The sequence below is a fragment of the Ranitomeya variabilis genome, chromosome 3, assembly GCF_051348905.1.
Source record: "Ranitomeya variabilis isolate aRanVar5 chromosome 3, aRanVar5.hap1, whole genome shotgun sequence".
Taxonomy (NCBI): Eukaryota; Metazoa; Chordata; class Amphibia; order Anura; family Dendrobatidae; genus Ranitomeya; species Ranitomeya variabilis.
This window is the reverse complement of record NC_135234.1, coordinates 706,593,919-706,612,234: the sequence shown is the minus strand read 5'-3', so window position 1 is coordinate 706,612,234 and position 18,316 is coordinate 706,593,919. Positions and strand designations below refer to the sequence as shown.

The window sequence follows — 18,316 nt, the reverse complement described above, 5'->3', positions numbered from 1 at the left end:
GAAAGTGAACAGTGTGCTGTGAATTCTATGTACTCAGTGGTGCAATAGGTCCAGGCAGGGGGGAATTACTTCAGATTTGCAGGGACTATTTCACACTGCATGACAATGCCATCACAAAAGAATATGTTTATCCAACATATATTTGGAGGGCCAATGACGGCCTGTGTTATTTATCTCCAGTAAGGGAGGCAGAAGCTTCATACATTGTTTTATAGACTTTATTATTCTTTGTCTTTACTTTGCTTGTACTCCACCTGTAGGGAAATACAGAATAAAAGTGTTTGCTAAATTACAGAAAATATATCTTACTGCTATTAAAAGATTTGTGTCATCAGAAAAATGTCCTATTGTTTGAATAAAGTTTTTATGTTAAACATAAAAAATAAAAGTACCATATTTTTCGGACTATAACACGCACTTTTTTCCTCCCAAAATGTGGAGGAAAATGGGATGTGCGTCATATAGTCTGGATGTATGGGCTCTGGCTGAGGTGGGGGAGTGGTTTCGGAGGAGCATCAGGTCACAGGAGGCTGGAGTCGGCGGCTCCGGCTAACTCCCGTGCCCGCTGCTAAAGAGAAATGAATATGCACTGCATTCCACGCCCATGGGCGTGGAGGGCAATGCATATTCATTTTTCTGGCATCCCTGGTATAAATGGTCCCCATCCTGTTCCTGGAATGTTGGTCCCATGCTTTTTCTTTTACAATTTGCCCCATGTTCCTCAAATCCAAGGCACCATGAGGAAAAAAAAAAAATTACTCTTACCTTCCTCCGCTCTGCTACCAGCAGTTGCTTGATGCTTGTAAGCAGTGCATGGCAGGGACATCATGCGCTGCTCACAAGCAGAGAACAGCTGCCAGAATACTCACTGGGACTGTTCATCGCAAAGAGAGGCGAGTATCCATTCCTCTTCAGTAGCGTGCACTGTCAGCCTGCTGGAGCCGGCGGTCACGTTTGCCGATACTTAAGAGAAATGAATATTCAGAATATTCATTTCTCTTAAGTATCGGCACACGTGAACGCTACTGAAGAGGATTGGATACTCACTGCGATCTCCGATGAACGGTCCCGGTGAGTATTCCGGCAGCTGTTCTCTGCTTGTGAGCGGCGCATGATGTCCCAGTCATGCGCTGCTTACAAGCATTAAGCAGCTGCTGGCACCAGAGCAGGATGCTGCTAAGGAGCGCCGTGTAGGTGAGTGTAATTTATATATATATATATATATATATATATATATATATATATATATATATATATATATATTTTTTTTTTTTTTTTTTAATCTTTCCTGATGGAGCCATGCATACCAGGAACAGGATGGGGTCAATTACCATATAAGAGAAAAAGGATGGGACCAATCATACCAGGAACAGGATGGGGCCAATTATAAAAGAAAAAGGATGGGGCCAATCATATCAGGACCGAGATGGTGCCAATCATACCAGGATAAGGATGGGGCCAATCATATCAGGACCGAGATGGTGCCAATCATACCAGGATAAGGATGGGGCCAATCTGTCATGAATCCCAATGGCTAGGGATAGCACAGGACAAGCAAGGTACAAATATATAACGGACGAGCTTTAGGGTGATGGAACCTGGGCTGACCGCTGCCCTACGCCTGACAAACGCAACTAGAGATAGCCAGGGAGCGTGCCTACGTTGGTTCTAGACGCCACGCACCAGCCTAAGAGCTAACTAGTACTGCAGAGAAAATAAAGACCTCACTTGCCTCCAGAGGAACGAACCCCAAAAGGTATAGTTGCCCCCCACAAGTATTGACGGTGAAATGAGAGGAAGGCACACACATAGAGATGATATATATAGGTTTAGCAAATTGAGGCCCGCTGTAAACTAGAAAGCAGAACGATACAAAAGGGGTCTGAGCGGTCAGCAAAAAACCCTAATCAAAAAAAACATCCTGAGATTACAAGAACCCATGTGCCAACTCATGGCACATGGGGAGAACCTCAGTCCACTAGAGCTACCAGCTAGCATAGAGACATAATAAGCAAGCTGGACAAAAAACCAAACAACTGAACATCAGCACTTAGCTTATCCTGAAAGATCTGGGAGCAGGTAGGCAGGAACAAAACAGAGCACATCTGAATACATTGATAGCCGGCAAGGGAATGACAGAAAGGCCAGGTAAAATAGGAAACACCAAGCCTCTGATGGACAGGTGGAAACCAAAGGCCGCAACCCACCAAAGTCACCCAGTACCAGCAGTAACCACCAGAGGGAGCCCACAAACAGAATCCACAACAGTACCCCCCCCCCCCTTGAGGAGGGGTCACCGAACCCTCACGAGAACCCCCAGGGCGATCAGGGTGAGCTCTATGGAAGGTGCGGACCAAATCAGTCGCATGAACATCGGAGGCGACCACCCAGGAATTATCCTCCTGACCATAACCCTTCCACTTAACCAAATACTGGAGTTTGCGTCTGGAAACACGAGAATCCAAGATCTTCTCAACAACATACTCCAATTCTCCCTCCACCAGCACCGGAGCAGGAGGCTCAACCGAAGGAACAACGGGCACCTCATACCTCCGCAACAACGACCGATGGAACACATTATGAATAGCAAACGATGCTGGGAGATCCAAACGAAAAGATACAGGGTTAAGAATCTCCGAGATCCTATAAGGACCGATGAACCGAGGCTTGAACTTAGGAGAAGAGACCTTCATAGGGACAAAACGAGAAGACAACCACACCAAATCCCCAACAAGAAGTCGGGGACCCACGCGGCGACGGCGATTAGCAAACTGCTGAGTCTTCTCCTGAGATAACTTCAAATTGTCCACCACCTGATTCCAAATCTGATGTAGCCTGTCCACCACCGCGTCCACTCCAGGACAATCCAAAGACTCCACCTGACCAGAGGAAAAACGAGGATGAAACCCCGAATTACAAAAAAAAAGGAGAGACCAACGTGGCAGAACTAGCCCGATTATTAAGAGCAAATTCGGCCAGTGGCAAAAAAGCAACCCAGTCATCTTGATCAGCAGAAACAAAACACCTCAAATAAGTTTCCAAGGTCTGATTAGTTCGCTCCGTCTGGCCATTCGTCTGAGGATGGAATGCAGACGAGAAAAACAAATCAATGCCCATCTTGGCACAAAACGTCCGCCAAAATCTAGACACAAACTGGGATCCCCTGTCAGAAACGATATTCTCCGGAATCCCATGCAAACGAACCACGTTCTGAAAAAATAAAGGGACCAACTCAGAGGAGGAAGGCAACTTAGGCAAGGGCACCAAATGAACCATCTTAGAAAAGCGGTCACACACAACCCAGATAACGGACATTTTCTGTGAAACCGGGAGATCAGAAATAAAATCCATGGAAATGTGCGTCCAAGGCCTCTTCGGGATGGGCAAGGATAACAACAACCCACTGGCCCGAGAACAGCAAGGTTTAGCTCGAGCACACACTTCACAAGACTGCACAAAGGTACGCACATCCCTAGACAAGGAAGGCCACCAAAAAGACCTGGCCACCAAGTCTCTAGTACCAAATATTCCAGGATGACCAGCCAACACAGAAGAATGGACCTCGGAGATGACTCTACTGGTCCAATCATCCGGAACAAACAGTCTTTCTGGTGGACAACGATCCGGTTTATCCACCTGAAACTCCTGCAATGCACGTCGCAAGTCTGGGGATACGGCAGACAATATTACCCCATCCCTAAGGATACCAGTAGGCCCAGAGTCTCCAGGAGAGTCAGGCACAAAACTCCTGGAAAGAGCATCTGCCTTCACATTCTTTGAACCTGGCAGGTATGAAACCACGAAATTGAAACGAGAAAAAAACAACGACCAACGAGCCTGTCTAGGATTCAAACGCCTGGCAGACTCAAGGTAAATGAGATTCTTGTGATCAGTCAAGACCACCACACGATGTTTAGCACCCTCAAGCCAATGACGCCACTCCTCAAATGCCCACTTCATGGCCAAAAGCTCCCGATGACCCACATCATAATTGCGCTCGGCGGGCGAGAATTTTCTAGAGAAGAATGCACATGGCTTCATCACCGAGCCATCAGAACTTCTCTGTGACAAAACCGGCCCCGCTCCAATCTCGGAAGCATCAACCTCAACCTGAAAAGGAAGTGAAACATCTGGTTGACACAACACAGGAGCAGAAGAAAACCGGCGCTTAAGTTCCTGAAAGGCCTCCACAGCCGCAGGAGACCAATCAGCAACATCAGCACCCTTTTTAGTCAAATCAGTCAAAGGTTTAACAATACTGGAAAAATTTGCAATAAACCGACGATAAAAATTAGCAAACCCCAAGAACTTCTGTAGGCTCTTAACAGATGTAGGTTGTGTCCAGTCACAAATTGCCTGAACCTTGACGGGATCCATCTCAATAGTAGAAGGAGAAAAAATGTACCCCAAAAAAGAAATCTTCTGGACTCCGAAGAGACACTTTGAGCCCTTCACAAACAGAGAATTGGCCCGCAGAACCTGAAACACCTTCCTGACCTGTAGAACATGAGACTCCCAGTCATCAGAAAACACCAAAATATCATCCAAATACACAATCATAAACTTATCCAGATATTCACGGAAAATATTGTGCATAAAGGACTGAAAGACTGACGGAGCATTGGAGAGTCCAAAAGGCATTACCAAATACTCAAAATGGCCCTCAGGCGTATTAAATGCGGTTTTCCACTCATCACCTTGTTTTATCCGCACCAGATTATACGCACCGCGAAGATCTATCTTAGTGAACCACCTAGCCCCCTTAATGCGAGCAAACAAGTCAGTCAATAATGGCAATGGATACTGATATTTGACTGTAATCTTATTCAGAAGGCGATAATCTATACAAGGCCTCAGGGAACCATCTTTTTTTGCCACGAAAAAAAAACCTGCTCCCAGAGGGGACGAAGATGGACGAATATGTCCCTTTTCCAAGGACTCCTTAATATAATTCCGCATAGCAGTATGCTCTGGCAGTGACAGATTAAATAAACGACCCTTAGGGAACTTACTGCCAGGAATCAATTCTATAGCACAGTCACAATCTCTATGAGGAGGGAGCGAATTGAGCTTAGGCTCCTCAAAAACATCCCTATAGTCAGACAAAAACTCAGGGATCTCAGAAGGAGTAGATGAAGCGATTGAAATCGGAGGTGCATCATCATGAACCCCCTGACATCCCCAGCTTAACACAGACATTGTTTTCCAGTCCAGGACAGGATTATGAGTTTGTAACCATGGCAGACCAAGCACTAGTACATCATGTAAATTATACAGTACAAGGAAGCGAATCACCTCCTGATGAACGGGAGTCATGCGCATGGTCACTTGTGTCCAATACTGCGGTTTATTCATAGCCAATGGTGTAGAGTCAATTCCCTTCAGAGGAATAGGAACTTCCAGAGGCTCCAGACTAAAACCGCAGCGTTTAGCAAATGACCAATCCATAAGACTCAGGGCAGCGCCCGAATCCACATAGGCATCAACGGAAATGGAAGACAGTGAAAAAAATCAGAGTCACAGACAAAATGAACTTAGGCTGCAGAGTACCAATGGCAAAAGATTTATCAAGCTTTTTTGTGCGTTTAGAGCATGCTGATATAACATGAGCTGAATCACCACAATAAAAACACAATCCATTTTTCCGCCTATAATTTTGCCGTTCACTTCTGGACTGAATTCTATCACATTGCATAGTCTCAGGTGCCTGTTCAGAAGACACCGCCAACTGGTGCACGGGTTTGCGCTCCCGTAAACGCCGATCAATCTGAATGGCCATAGCCATAGACTCATTCAGACCTGTAGGCGTAGGGAACCCCACCATAATATCCTTAATGGCCTCAGAAAGACCATTTCTGAAGTTTGCAGCCAGGGCGCACTCATTCCACTGAGTAAGCACCGACCATTTCCGAAATGTTTGACAATATATTTCCGCTTCATCATGCCCCTGAGAGAGGGCTAACAAAGCCTTTTCAGCCTGAATCTCCAGGTTGGGTTCCTCATAGAGCAATCCCAATGCCAGAAAAAACGCATCCACACTGAACAACGCAGGATCCCCTGGTGCCAATGCAAATGCCCAATTCTGAGGGTCGCCCCGCAGGAAAGATATTACAATCCTGACCTGTTGAGCAGGGTCTCCAGAGGAGCGAGATTTTAAAGAAAGAAACAATTTACAATTGTTCCTGAAATTCAGGAAGGTAGATCTATCTCCAGAGAAGAACTCTGGAATAGGAATTCTAGGTTCAGACATGGGAGTGTGAACAACAAAATCCTGTATGTTTTGAACCTTTGCCGCGAGATTACTCAGGCTGGAAGCCAAACTCTGGACATCCATGTTAAACAGCTAAGATCAGAGCCATTCAAGGGTTAAGAGGAGGTAAGAAGCAGCTAGACAGCAATTAAGGGCTAGGCAGCAAAACTCTGAAGGGAAAAAAAAAAAAAAAAATTCCCTTAAACACTTCTTTTTCTCCTGCTTCAGCCCAAACAATTAACACTTTGTGGGCCGGCTATACTGTCATGAATCCCAATGGCTAGGGATAGCACAGGACAAGCAAGGTACAAATATATAACGGACGAGCTCTAGGGTGATGGAACCTGGGCTGACCGCTGCCCTACGCCTGACAAACGCAACTAGAGATAGCCAGGGAGCGTGCCTACGTTGGTTCTAGACGCCACGCACCAGCCTAAGAGCTAACTAGTACTGCAGAGAAATTAAAGACCTCACTTGCCTCCAGAGGAACGAACCCCAAAAGGTATAGTTGCCCCCCACAAGTATTGACGGTGAAATGAGAGGAAGGCGCACACACATAGAGATGATATATATAGGTTTAGCAAATTGAGGCCCGCTGTAAACTAGAAAGCAGAACGATACAAAAGGGGTCTGAGCGGTCAGCAAAAAACCCTAATCAAAAAAACCATCCTGAGATTACAAGAACCCATGTGCCAACTCATGGCACATGGGGAGAACCTCAGTCCACTAGAGCTACCAGCTAGCATAGAGACATAATAAGCAAGCTGGACAAAAAAACCAAACAACTGAACATCAGCACTTAGCTTATCCTGAAAGATCTGGGAGCAGGTAGGCAGGAACAAAACAGAGCACATCTGAATACATTGATAGCCGGCAAGGGAATGACAGAAAGGCCAGGTAAAATAGGAAACACCAAGCCTCTGATGGACAGGTGGAAACCAAAGGCCGCAACCCACCAAAGTCACCCAGTACCAGCAGTAACCACCTGAGGGAGCCCACAAACAGAATCCACAACACCAATCATACCAGGATAAGGATGGGGCCATGCACACCAGGATAGGGATGGGGGACCCATGCATACCAGGATAGGGGATAATACAGTACAGAATTGACCTTTTTTTTCTTCAAATTTTTTCTTCCTAATTCCCTCCTCTAAAACCTAGGCGTGTCTTATAGTCCGAAAAATACGGTATTTTCCACGTTGCTAAGAAAAATAAATAAACCCTGCAGTTTTTACTCTTACTACTAAACCCAATAGTTGCGCGACTTCTTGTTCTGCTTTCTTATTACAGGCAGGATTATTACGGTGGGTATCACCTACAAGTAGATAATACAGGATCAGTTCACAATAGCTGATGGTCACAGCTCACCTTCTCCTTCTTAACCTCCATTTTACCATCTTTAGATCATATTTTACAGTCGGTATATGGATCGGAATGCACAGACTGACTGCGGGTCCCAATGTGATCTTGCATTCCCATAAATTCCACTTAAGGCGCAGTCAGGCAGTCGTATGAATCGGACTGAGATGGGACCCCAATGCACGGACTGGCCGGCGGCTATTCCGAGCGTCACATACATTTCTATGCAGCTGTCACAGTTCGGCTGGGAAAGCCGCTGGCCGATCTCTGATTTATACAGCTGTCCGACTGCACCCTTAGGCTTTAAATTTGGGTCATTTTGTCTTTAACAGATGGTGAAATAAAGCCTGCTGAACCCGGCCTAACTCAGGGGAGCCAGGTACAGGAAAAGCTGATAGGAGGTAAAGGGGTTGTCTAGGTTTGGCACAAATGTCTGCAGTCAATATATCTGACAGCACACTTGCGAATCCGCACAATGTGGATAATGTACACTGTCAGGATTCTCTATCGGTAAGACCGCAATTATGACATTTGTACACTCTGGGCAACATTCCGACTAGACATGCGCAGCCTCACACAATTCACTTGTATTCAACGAAGTTGCGCACTTCTAGACAGAAAATCCCCTGGTGTATGCCTGCCACATCCTGCAGTCCCATGACCTCCCTGCACCAGAGAATCCTGACAGCATGAGCTGTGTGCACTGTAAGGATTCACAAAGTGACTGGAGACTTTAGTGCCAAACTTTGACAACCCCTTTAAAGATGCTACATGCCCTAACAAGCATATTAGCAACTTCATAGCAAGGGACTTTCACTGATGAAGATATCGAAAACATTTCTTTGTATCCTCATAATCAGTACCGATGTCTAGACAATTCCAAGAGCCAAACTATGAAAGTGGCATTATTTATCTAAACCACACCCTAAAGGGGATATTTTGGGGGACATTCTTAGGCATCCAGAATTTGTTAAGTATTGTCTATGACCACTAATCAGTTTTCCATAATGGCATACAGACTTCAAGGTTATACAAACCATTGTACCCCATTTTGTCTGTGCCCATTACCTCCTCACGCTTAGTATTGGGCTCTCACCTGTCCTATGTTCCAGATATGATTATAAATAAAGTCACATTAGTTCTGCAGGCAAGTAAAAGTGTAAGGCCACGAGCTAATCTACAGGTCACAGAACTCAAAGCCTACCTACTATGTTCGTCCTGGATGCACCTAAGGCTCTTCCAAATCAGCAGAACAGCTATGGTTTTCCCCTCCAAAAAGTTGAGGAATATATTAAAAATATATCAATTGGCAGGACTCCGGTCCATCGGAAAGTTTGGGAGACTCGTGGGAGACACAGATCCACCGATGGCTCAGAGCCCCTGGGCGCAGATCCACCGATGGCTCAGAGCCCCCGGGCGCAGATCCACCGATGGCTCAGAGCCCCCGCGCGCAGATCCACCGATGGCTCAGAGCCCCCGCGCGCAGATCCACCGATGGCTCAGAGCCCCTGCGCGCAGATCCACCGATGGCTCAGGGCCCCCGCGCGCAGATCCACCGATGGCTCAGGGCCCCCGCGCGCAGATCCACCGATGGCTCAGAGCCCCCGCGCGCAGATCCACCGATAGCTCAGAGCCCCCGCGCGCAGATCCACCGATGGCTCAGAGCCCCCGCGCGCAGATCAACCGATGGCTCAGAGCCCCGCAAATGGATCTGCCTATCTATAATTAAAATGCTCTGCAACAACTGGAGCTCAGTACTGCATACACCATCATGCCATAGGAGCCGCCTTCTATGGCCAACTTTACACAGCATGATGTTTCACAATACATGTGGAAAATATATCTACCCACACACACCTTTTACATTTAGAAATTTAGCTTTCCCCAAGCTTTTGTGGTTTTAAAACAGATTTCTTACCAAAATTCACAATACAAACTGCATACAGTATATTAATAACCAGATCTTAGACATTATGAGACTAGTGTAATTACTCTGAAAATCCATACAGGAAAATTATATAATTGTACTGTGTTAGCCAGTAGATAGAAAATATTAAAATGTGAGAGTCCTCAGTGGTTGATACCTTTTAATCACTAACTGAATCAGATTTTGTGTTATTCTATGCCTGCTGAAGGAACCCGAATAGTATTGAAAGATGCTATTTGTTATCAAAAACTGAGGACTCTCACATTTTTATATTTTTCTGTATAACACTGAGATTTTAGGAGTCTAAATCCATACAGGCTCTGTCCACCCAGCCTGACAGCTACAGTTTGTACTGAGCAATATCAAATCTCAGCAGCAGGAGGGAGGAGGGACACTGAGGAGCTGACAACCTGGCTAGGTGGGCGGTGTATTGTGAATTCTGTTCTAGGGCTCCCTCCGGTGGTTATAAGTGGTAGCGCTGCTGTCTCTGGATTGCAGCATTCATCAGGTGTGTCCACTTTTTGCAATTCTGACTGGGCTATTTAGTCTTGCTCTACCCTTTAGTCAGTGCCAGTTGTCCATTGTTCCTGGAGGATTCACATCCCTGCCTGGTCTCTCCTGCTTTGCTGTTCATTTCAACAAAGATAAGTTCTGGCCTTGATTTTTGCTGTCCACATGCTGTGGGCCTTATTGTTCAGTTCTTTTCCATGTTTTTGTCTTGTCCAGCTTGGTCTGTATAAGGATTTGTTTAGCCAAGCTGGTATCTCTGGAGATGCAGATATACCCTCTATATCTTTAGTTAGATGTGGAGATTTTGTATTTTCTGTGGTGGATATTTTCTAGTGTTTTAATACTGACCGCATAGTACTCTGTCCTATCCTTTCTATTTAGCTAGAAGTGGCCTCCTTTGCTAAATTCTGATTTCAGTCTGTGTATGTTTTTTCCCTCTCCTCTCACAGTCAATATTTGTGGGGGGCTGTCTATCCTTTGGGGATTTTCTCTGAGGCAAGATAGAAAAGGGAAAACTATCTCTAGGGGTAATTAGTCCTCCGGCTGTGTCGAGATGTCTAGGGAGTGAAAGGTACATTCCACGGCTACTTCTAGTTGCGGTGTTAAGTTCAGGGTCTGCGGTCAGTACAGGTACCACCTTCTCCAGAGTACGTCTCATGCTGCTCTTAGGCCACCAGATCATAACAGCGGTGATATAATTTTGCAAAAGGATTATACAGCCATTCTGACTTGCGTTGTCAGTGAAATCTGATAACTGTTCATTCAGTGCTCCCTTAGTGTGGCCAAACAATTCAGTGAACCTTCCCACCTACTTGTTTTCCCTTACTCTTCACCTCCCTCTTCTTTGATTGACAGCTCTGGCTTCATCGAGCCAGAGAAGGGTGGTGATAGATGGGAAACCAGAAGGTGAGAAGGTCACTCTGTGCTGACTGAGTCCCTTTAATTAAAAATAAAAATCTCTTCCTGAATTGACACAAAAGAAAAGGTGTGCCTGGCACAATGAAGAGTTTGAATTCGGCAGAGAAAGCAATAAGCATATTTTGGACATTTTCCAATAGGTACACCTAACTAATGTGCATTGTTTGATGCAGATCTTTGGGCCAGAGCCAGAAGTGGATTGAGCAGGAAGCAGAAGATCCTCCTCTACATTTCTTGTCCTTTTAAAATGTTAAATTTATCTTTGGCTTTTGTTTGAAAAAAAAAAATTCCAAATAAAAAATACCTCCAATGACTTCTTCCATTGAAGATATACTCTTCGGGCCAGGTCATGTCCAAGTGGCACAATGAAGTCCTTTGGTTCTAATGCATCTGTAGTATTAAAATAATAGGTTTATTCTTCTGAAAAGACAGTCTTCAACTGCTAATCAAACAAGCCCAAAATACAGCGACATACCACAGGCGATAAGAGACATGCAAATAATGACTAATAAATGGCATTACTTGTATATACATGTTAGACATCATTTATGAACTTCTAGGTAAAAGTATGGATCTCAATCTGCACAAATACAACTGCACCATTCACTGCAGAGTTTGTGTTCATCTAAAAACAAAAATTGGGCTCTTAACACTAAAAAGGTAGAAAAACTGTAAGGGAACAAAAGCGCACAAGACCATCGGGTGATTCCCTTTTGGGTACAAATAAAAGTAAGGTGCTGACCTGAGCAGGTTGTGTGCAGACAACAACTATGAACACCTGAAGATATCAGCTGCTGCTGCCGCCTCCTGGGTTTGATGATCTCCTCCAGGATAGTTTACCAATGTGGCCGATAACCCGATATCCGGCTGCACTGCTGTAGTGAAGAATCCTTAGGACCAAGATGAGTTGAGCGTTTCAAGGCTGGACTAGCCTCTTTTTCAAGTGAAAAAAACAATTGCATAGCAAGTGTTCAAGGACAGGGGGTTCAAAAAGGCTGAAGGGTGACAGACTGAAGAAAACAACCACAAGAAAATATGAAGTAGAGGGAGGGTGAGTGGAGGACATTGAGAAGTGGACTAATAATAGGACTGCAAAGGGAGTAGAAAAAAATATATATATAATAAGAAAAGAAAGGCAAGATGGGGATATGAAAGAAACAAATAAAAGTAGCAGAGAAATTAGGTGAAAATAGGAAAATGGCATAAATTGGTAGAGTGTTGGGCGTGGATTGAACCCGTGCAGTGTTAGGAAAAAAGGTGGAACAGGATGAATGAATTGATTCAGCCATTGGGAGGAAGACGAAGGAGAGACAAGCGGGAAATCAGGGAGGAGAGGTAAAAGGACATCTCACAGAGGCAGGGATAAGGGAAGAGGGAATCAGTGATAACTGTTGTAGAGAAAAATAGCAGTGAGTGCAAGAGACAAGGAAAGTGGTAAAAATAGGTCCGGATGTCCTCAGTGGATATTTTGATAATGTAATGTAGTGGAGAGAATTAATATTAAGGAAAACGATATAGAAGATTAAACATATAAAGAAAATAGAAAAAAAAAAAGCTCTTAAAACAAATTCAGAAAAAAAAAATTATATGTACATACATATTATATATATACACACACGTGTGTGTGTGTGTGTGTGTGTGTGTGTGTGTGTGTGTGTGTGTGTGTGTGTATGTGTGTGTATGTATATGTATATATATATATATATATATATATATATATATATATATATATATATATATATATATATATATATATATATATATATATATATAAGATGGATGTGAAATTCATAAGAGGAGATGGAAAAGTGGATTTTTATTTCGAGAAGACTTTTGTGGTGAAGGTTGGAGCATTCAAAACGAAAATTGAGCTGTGGAAACAAGTGTTGTGACGTGCCAAAGTGGAGTGGTGAACCAAGGGAATAAATATTAGGGGTTTTCAACCAGGAGGGGGATAAGGGAGAAAGTTGTTTTTTTGTTTTGTTTGTTTTTTATAAAAGTTAATTAAACCACAAGTGAGAACTGATACAATTGATGTATTCCAAGGGACATATATAAAATTATATAATATAAAATTAACATATAAAATATGAATATACAAAAGGATTATTTTGATTACATGTAACAAACTAAGATAAAAAAAATAAAAATATAACAAAAAATGTGATTGAAAAATGTATAAAATAAAACCATGTCAAGGTGGTACATATGGTGATAACTCCTATATAATTCCAAGGGTCTCAAAGCAATGAGCACTTGCTATGCAATTGGTTTTTCACTTGAAAAAGATGCTAGTCCAACCTTGAAACACGTTGCGGAAATATAAACCGTTCAACTCATCTTGGTCCTAAGGATTCTTCCTTACATCAGCGCAGCCGGACATCGGGTTATTGTTCAAATTGGCTCAACATTATAAAGACATTTTAAGAAATTACCTTGCACATAATTTTTTACCTAAAAAAATGATGTTAAAAATATATGTGTTTGTTTTTATTTACCATGTTCACTATATGGTAAAACTGTCCTGGCAAAATGACTCTCCAGTTCAGTATGAGTACACAGATACCAAACATATACAGGTTTTGTTGTTTTGTTTTTGTTTTTTTTATTTAAGTGGTAAAAAAAAAATTCTAATTTGCCTAAAAACAAATTTTGGCTTTTGTCGCCATTATCCGAGACTCGTTATGTTTTAATTTTTCGGGATATAAGGTAGGAGGCTAATTTTTTGTGAGCGGATGTTTTTACTGATACCATCTTGGGGTAGATATGTTGTTTTGATCGCCTCTTACTGCATTTTACTGCAATGTTGCAGCAACAACATCGGTATTTTCTATTTATTTTCTCATTACGCTGTTTACAGATTGGATTCATTCATTATATATGCTGATAGATCGGACGTTTATGAATGCAGAGATAGAAAATATATGTATTTTTTATTTTTTTTTAACTTGTGATTTGAACTTATGTTGTAAAAAAACATTATTATTTTTTTTTTTTTAAACTTTGATCGCCTGTGCTATACATAGCTGGGCTTCAGCTCTGCTATGTATAACAGAAATCAGGACCTGCTATGAATGCCAGCCATGGGCCAGCATTCACTGGAGAATCGTAATGACAAGCATGGGGGGTCTTCAGCATGACAAACCATCTCTGCTGACAGAGTTCCTTCAAATAAGTTTCCTACTCCTTTAAAAAAAACATTATATATGGCCCCAGTGTGGTTGATATGTGGCCGCTATAGCTGTCAAGCATCAGCCACACCAGAAGAGAAGGAGAGAACACTGGTAGTGGCGAGGGATCAAATGGGGACTGTAGTTTTGCTTTTTAAACACTGGAGTCACATGTAAAGTTAAACAATGGAGCAGAAAACCCCTTTAACTATAAATCTAATTTCCCATTTAGAGGGCTTCTATGGGAATCAATAGGATAAGTCCTCAATATGAGATCAGTGAGGATCTGACGACTAGCAACCCGACTGATCAGGTGTTATCACTATGGAGGGGCAGAAAATAACCATTGAATGGAGCTGAACAGTGCAGCCCCGTTTAATATCTATCAGCCACTGCCAATTAGAATGGAAGATACTTTGCATTAGTTGGCAGCGGCCATTGCACATTGTATAGAGCTATACCATTCAGCACCATTCCACGTTTACATCTGAGCGCCAACAAAGCTGATTGGGGGGGTGCCTGCTGTCAGACAGCCACCTTTTTGATCCTAGGGATAGGTCATCAGTGTTTGTTGTCCTGATAACCAATTTAAGATTGTGTTCGTAACGTGTGTAATATCCGTGTAATGACTCTCAGAGTCACCTGGGGCGGTGCAGGGGAAGGATTGTGTCACCAAACGGCAATTTTGAAGTTGGCCATTTGAAAAAAAATTAAGTTGGATCCAAAATGGCCGACTTCAAAATGGCCGCCATGGTCACCACCCATCTTAAAAAGTTTACCCCCTCCCATATACTAATGTGCCACAAACAGGAAGTTGATATCACCAACCCTTCCCATTTTATTTAGGTGTATCCATATAAATAGCCCACCCTGTAGAGTCAGAGTTTAGGTTGACTCATTTCGAAGTAAGTTATTCCTTCGTTAAAAAAAATGTGTAAAAAAAAAAAAAAAAGTCCACATCATAAAATATTTGGCAAAATCATCAAAGGAAAAAGTCCCAAAGAGAATTAGAGTTTAGGTTGACTTGTTTCGATGTAACACGAGTTATACGAGTAAGAAGTGTTACAATTCTCTTTGGGACTTTTTCCTCTGATGATTTTGCCAAATATTTGATGATGTGGACTCTTTTTTGACATGTTTTTAACGAAGGAATAACATTTTGCATTTTATCTGAAGTGCTGGATAACCCTCTATTTGTAGATTTTAATGCTACTTATCTGCGGATTGATCCTATATTTTGTCAGAGTTTTTGGTGATGTCAGATTCCCTTTAAGCTTGTTGCCTTACGCAGGGGTTTTAGCAATGACAATGGAAGTTTTGTTATTGCGAATGAAATAATATCAAATATTCTAGATATTAAATCAGAGATGTCAGATTGATTTTTCACCCACGGCGTTATTTAGCTGCCATTTCACTTGGATCGAACCCCATTTTTCACTACAAAGTGAAGGAGCTGCTTGTTAGTAAGAAGAAATTAAATATATCTGTTAAATCTTTACCTAATTCTACTCCCGGGAATCCAAATAGATCCACCAACTGTCTGGCAAATTGTTCTGGTAAACAGAGTCCGGCATAAGACTGGGTCCTTGGAAGGAAACTTGAGTAACTTCTCATTACTAATGACATCTGACCATCGGAGAAAACAGAGCTCATTGTATGGAGGTCATCTTCAGAAATAGTTGCGTTGCCTACACTTGTATCTCGTGCCCCACAACTTGTACATCTTCTGGTCAAATCAGTGTTACATTCATCAGTAACTAATCCTTTTATATCATTATCTTCCAGTGGATTCTTCATTAGCAATATTGCATCAGTTCCTTTATAAATAATGTTTGCGCCATCTCCATGCCCCTTTTTCGAAGTTGAGAAGATTCTTGGATGGTGAAATGTTGGAACCAATTTGTATATTTTCCTTTGATGCTTATGGCATGCTGGCATTATCTGCTTAGTTTCCATGTGAAGAATGGTATTGTCCATAATCTGAGTACACTCATGTTCACTCATGTCCGTCTCCACATCGAGATCTTCCAAACTTTTGCACTCAAAGTTTTGCTTAAATTTTACATATTGGGTTTCTTTAACTTTTTTGGTAAGTTGATACTTTGGGAAGTTAAAATTTTGAAGCTTGAAACATTTCATACCAAAAAGGTGCAAAGTTTGTGCTGCAAAATCATTAATAAGACTACCGTATAGTTTATAGCCAGAGTTAAGGAAGTCCTGGCCTATAGAATAGGTCTGGTCTGTAACAGGAAACATGGAACCTTTGGAACATGCTCGGGGCCAACAGGAAACAGGTCTTACATGGTTTGTTCTTTTACATAACATACCACTGACCACCAGAAAGAGCAGATAGAAAGAAAGCAAATACTGTCTATGGGTAGCTAAAATTTGCGTCTCTGACATAAATTGAGTTTTAGGACTGTCCATAAGCTCCGCGAGTCTGGAAATCAATCCAAATAATTCAGGTGCGCTAAAAATTGAGCAGCACGACAGTGACACTGCTGGGGAATCTGAAAAATATGTTTCTTTTCCAAAATAAATATTCTTCACTTCACTAATTTCCTCAGCATCTGTCATACAATCCCTCATAATATAGCCACTTCTGGTCTCTTCTGCTGCCAAGTTCTCTAGTTCTTCATCCTCTGGAGATGAAAAATAGTGTTTTCTACTAATGATTTTCCTTCCATTCTTACTGTACCTTCTCCTTTTATGTTTCTGTTTCAGCTTTTGGGACCTTTAAAAGATGAATAGAGAAAAAAAATGTTTTCTTATGTTTTTTTCATAGTTAGGTTTTACAATTCAGTTTCTCAACACATATGATTCAATAGGAATGTAGGTCTTCTGGACCAAGAGAAACGATGTCTGAAAGAAAAAAAAAAACAAAAAACTATTCCTTAGATCTTCTGTAAGAATTAGGACTAGTAGGACAGAACCCCACTGACTACCGAAGCATTGTCCTTAAATGAATACTACTAATCATTAGTTATTTGATGCTGTTCTACCATGGGCCTGAAAGGTCATGGGGACATCAAAATCTACTGCAATGTGCCTACAATAGGGAAAAGCTTATGGCTCACAATGCAGCATTTGTAAGTGGGCCACCCACCATTTATACTACTGCTGTCTTATGTGATTGATGGAGCTTCGGCTCCCTAATTCACAAGGGCCCATGTGGCTTCTGCTACTTCCATATGTTTACACCCTCGATTAGGATGTAGATAGTGATCTTGGCAAAGAGGTCTTGGGCAACAAAACTAATCAGTGGGACCAGACTCACTAACGTGAATTTTTTTTGCATACAGTTGTGGCCAAAAGTATTGACACCCCTACAATTCTGTCAGATAATACTCAGTTTCTTCCTGAAAATGATAGCAAACACAAATTCTTTGTTATTATTATCTTCATTTAATTTGTCTTAAATGAAAAAACACAAAAAGAACTGTCCTAAAGCCAAATTGGATATAATTCCACACCAAACATAAAAAAGGGGGTGGACAAAAGTATTGGCACTGTTCGAAAAATCATGTGATGCTTCTCTAATTTGTGTAATTAACAGCACCTGTAACTTACCTGTGGCACCTAACAGGTGTTGGCAATAACTAAATCACACTTGCAGCCAGTTGACATGGATTAAAGTTGACTCAACCTCTGTCCTGTGTCCTTGTGTGTACCACATTGAGCATGGAGAAAAGAAAGAAGACCAAAGAACTGTCTGAGGACTTGAGAAACCAAATTGCGAGGAAGGATGAGCAATCTCAAGGCTACAAGTCCATCTCCAAAGACCTGAATGTTCCTGTGTCTACCGTGCGCAGTGTCACAAAGAAGTTTAAAGCCCATGGCACTGTGGCTAACCTCCCTAGATGTGGACGGAAAAGAAAAATTGAGAAGAGATTTCAACGCGAGATTTCAACGCAAGATTGTGCGGATGTTGGATAAAGAACCTCGACTAACATCCAAACAAGTTCAAGCTGCCCTGCAGTCCGAGGGTACAACAGTGTCAACCCGTACTATCCGTCGGCGTCTGAATAAAAAGGGACTGTATGGTAGGAGACCCAGGAAGACCCCACTTCTTACCCCGAGACATTAAAAAACCAGGCTGGAGTTTGTCAAAACTTACCTGAAAAAGCCTAAAACGTTTTGGAAGAATGTTCTCTGGTCAGAAGAGACAAAAGTAGAGCTT

General features: G+C 42.4%; 1 protein-coding gene across 1 annotated transcript; it reads right to left on the bottom strand.

The window, feature by feature from the left end:
* LOC143817112 (uncharacterized) lies at positions 1 to 17,998 on the bottom strand. The gene is made up of 3 exons (XM_077298250.1): positions 15,636 to 17,998; positions 11,271 to 11,356; positions 1 to 254 (listed from the first exon to the last, which is right to left on the bottom strand). Exons 1-3 carry the CDS (start codon positions 16,723 to 16,725, stop codon positions 222 to 224), a joined length of 1,209 nt encoding a protein of 402 aa, XP_077154365.1. The 5' UTR covers positions 16,726 to 17,998; the 3' UTR covers positions 1 to 221.
* Between the last annotated feature and the right edge of the window lie 318 nt (positions 17,999 to 18,316).

Coding starts and splice junctions, on each gene's coding strand:
- LOC143817112 (XM_077298250.1), bottom strand. CDS start 16,725: ATGAGGGATTGTATGACAGATGCTGAGGAAATTAGTGAAGTGAAGAAT. Junction 11,357..15,635: donor ATTCCCGGGAGTAGAATTAG/GTAAAGATTTAA, acceptor TTAATACTACAG/ATGCATTAGAACCAAAGGAC. Junction 255..11,270: donor AATGGAAGAAGTCATTGGAG/GTATTTTTTATT, acceptor ATTTCCCTACAG/GTGGAGTACAAGCAAAGTAA.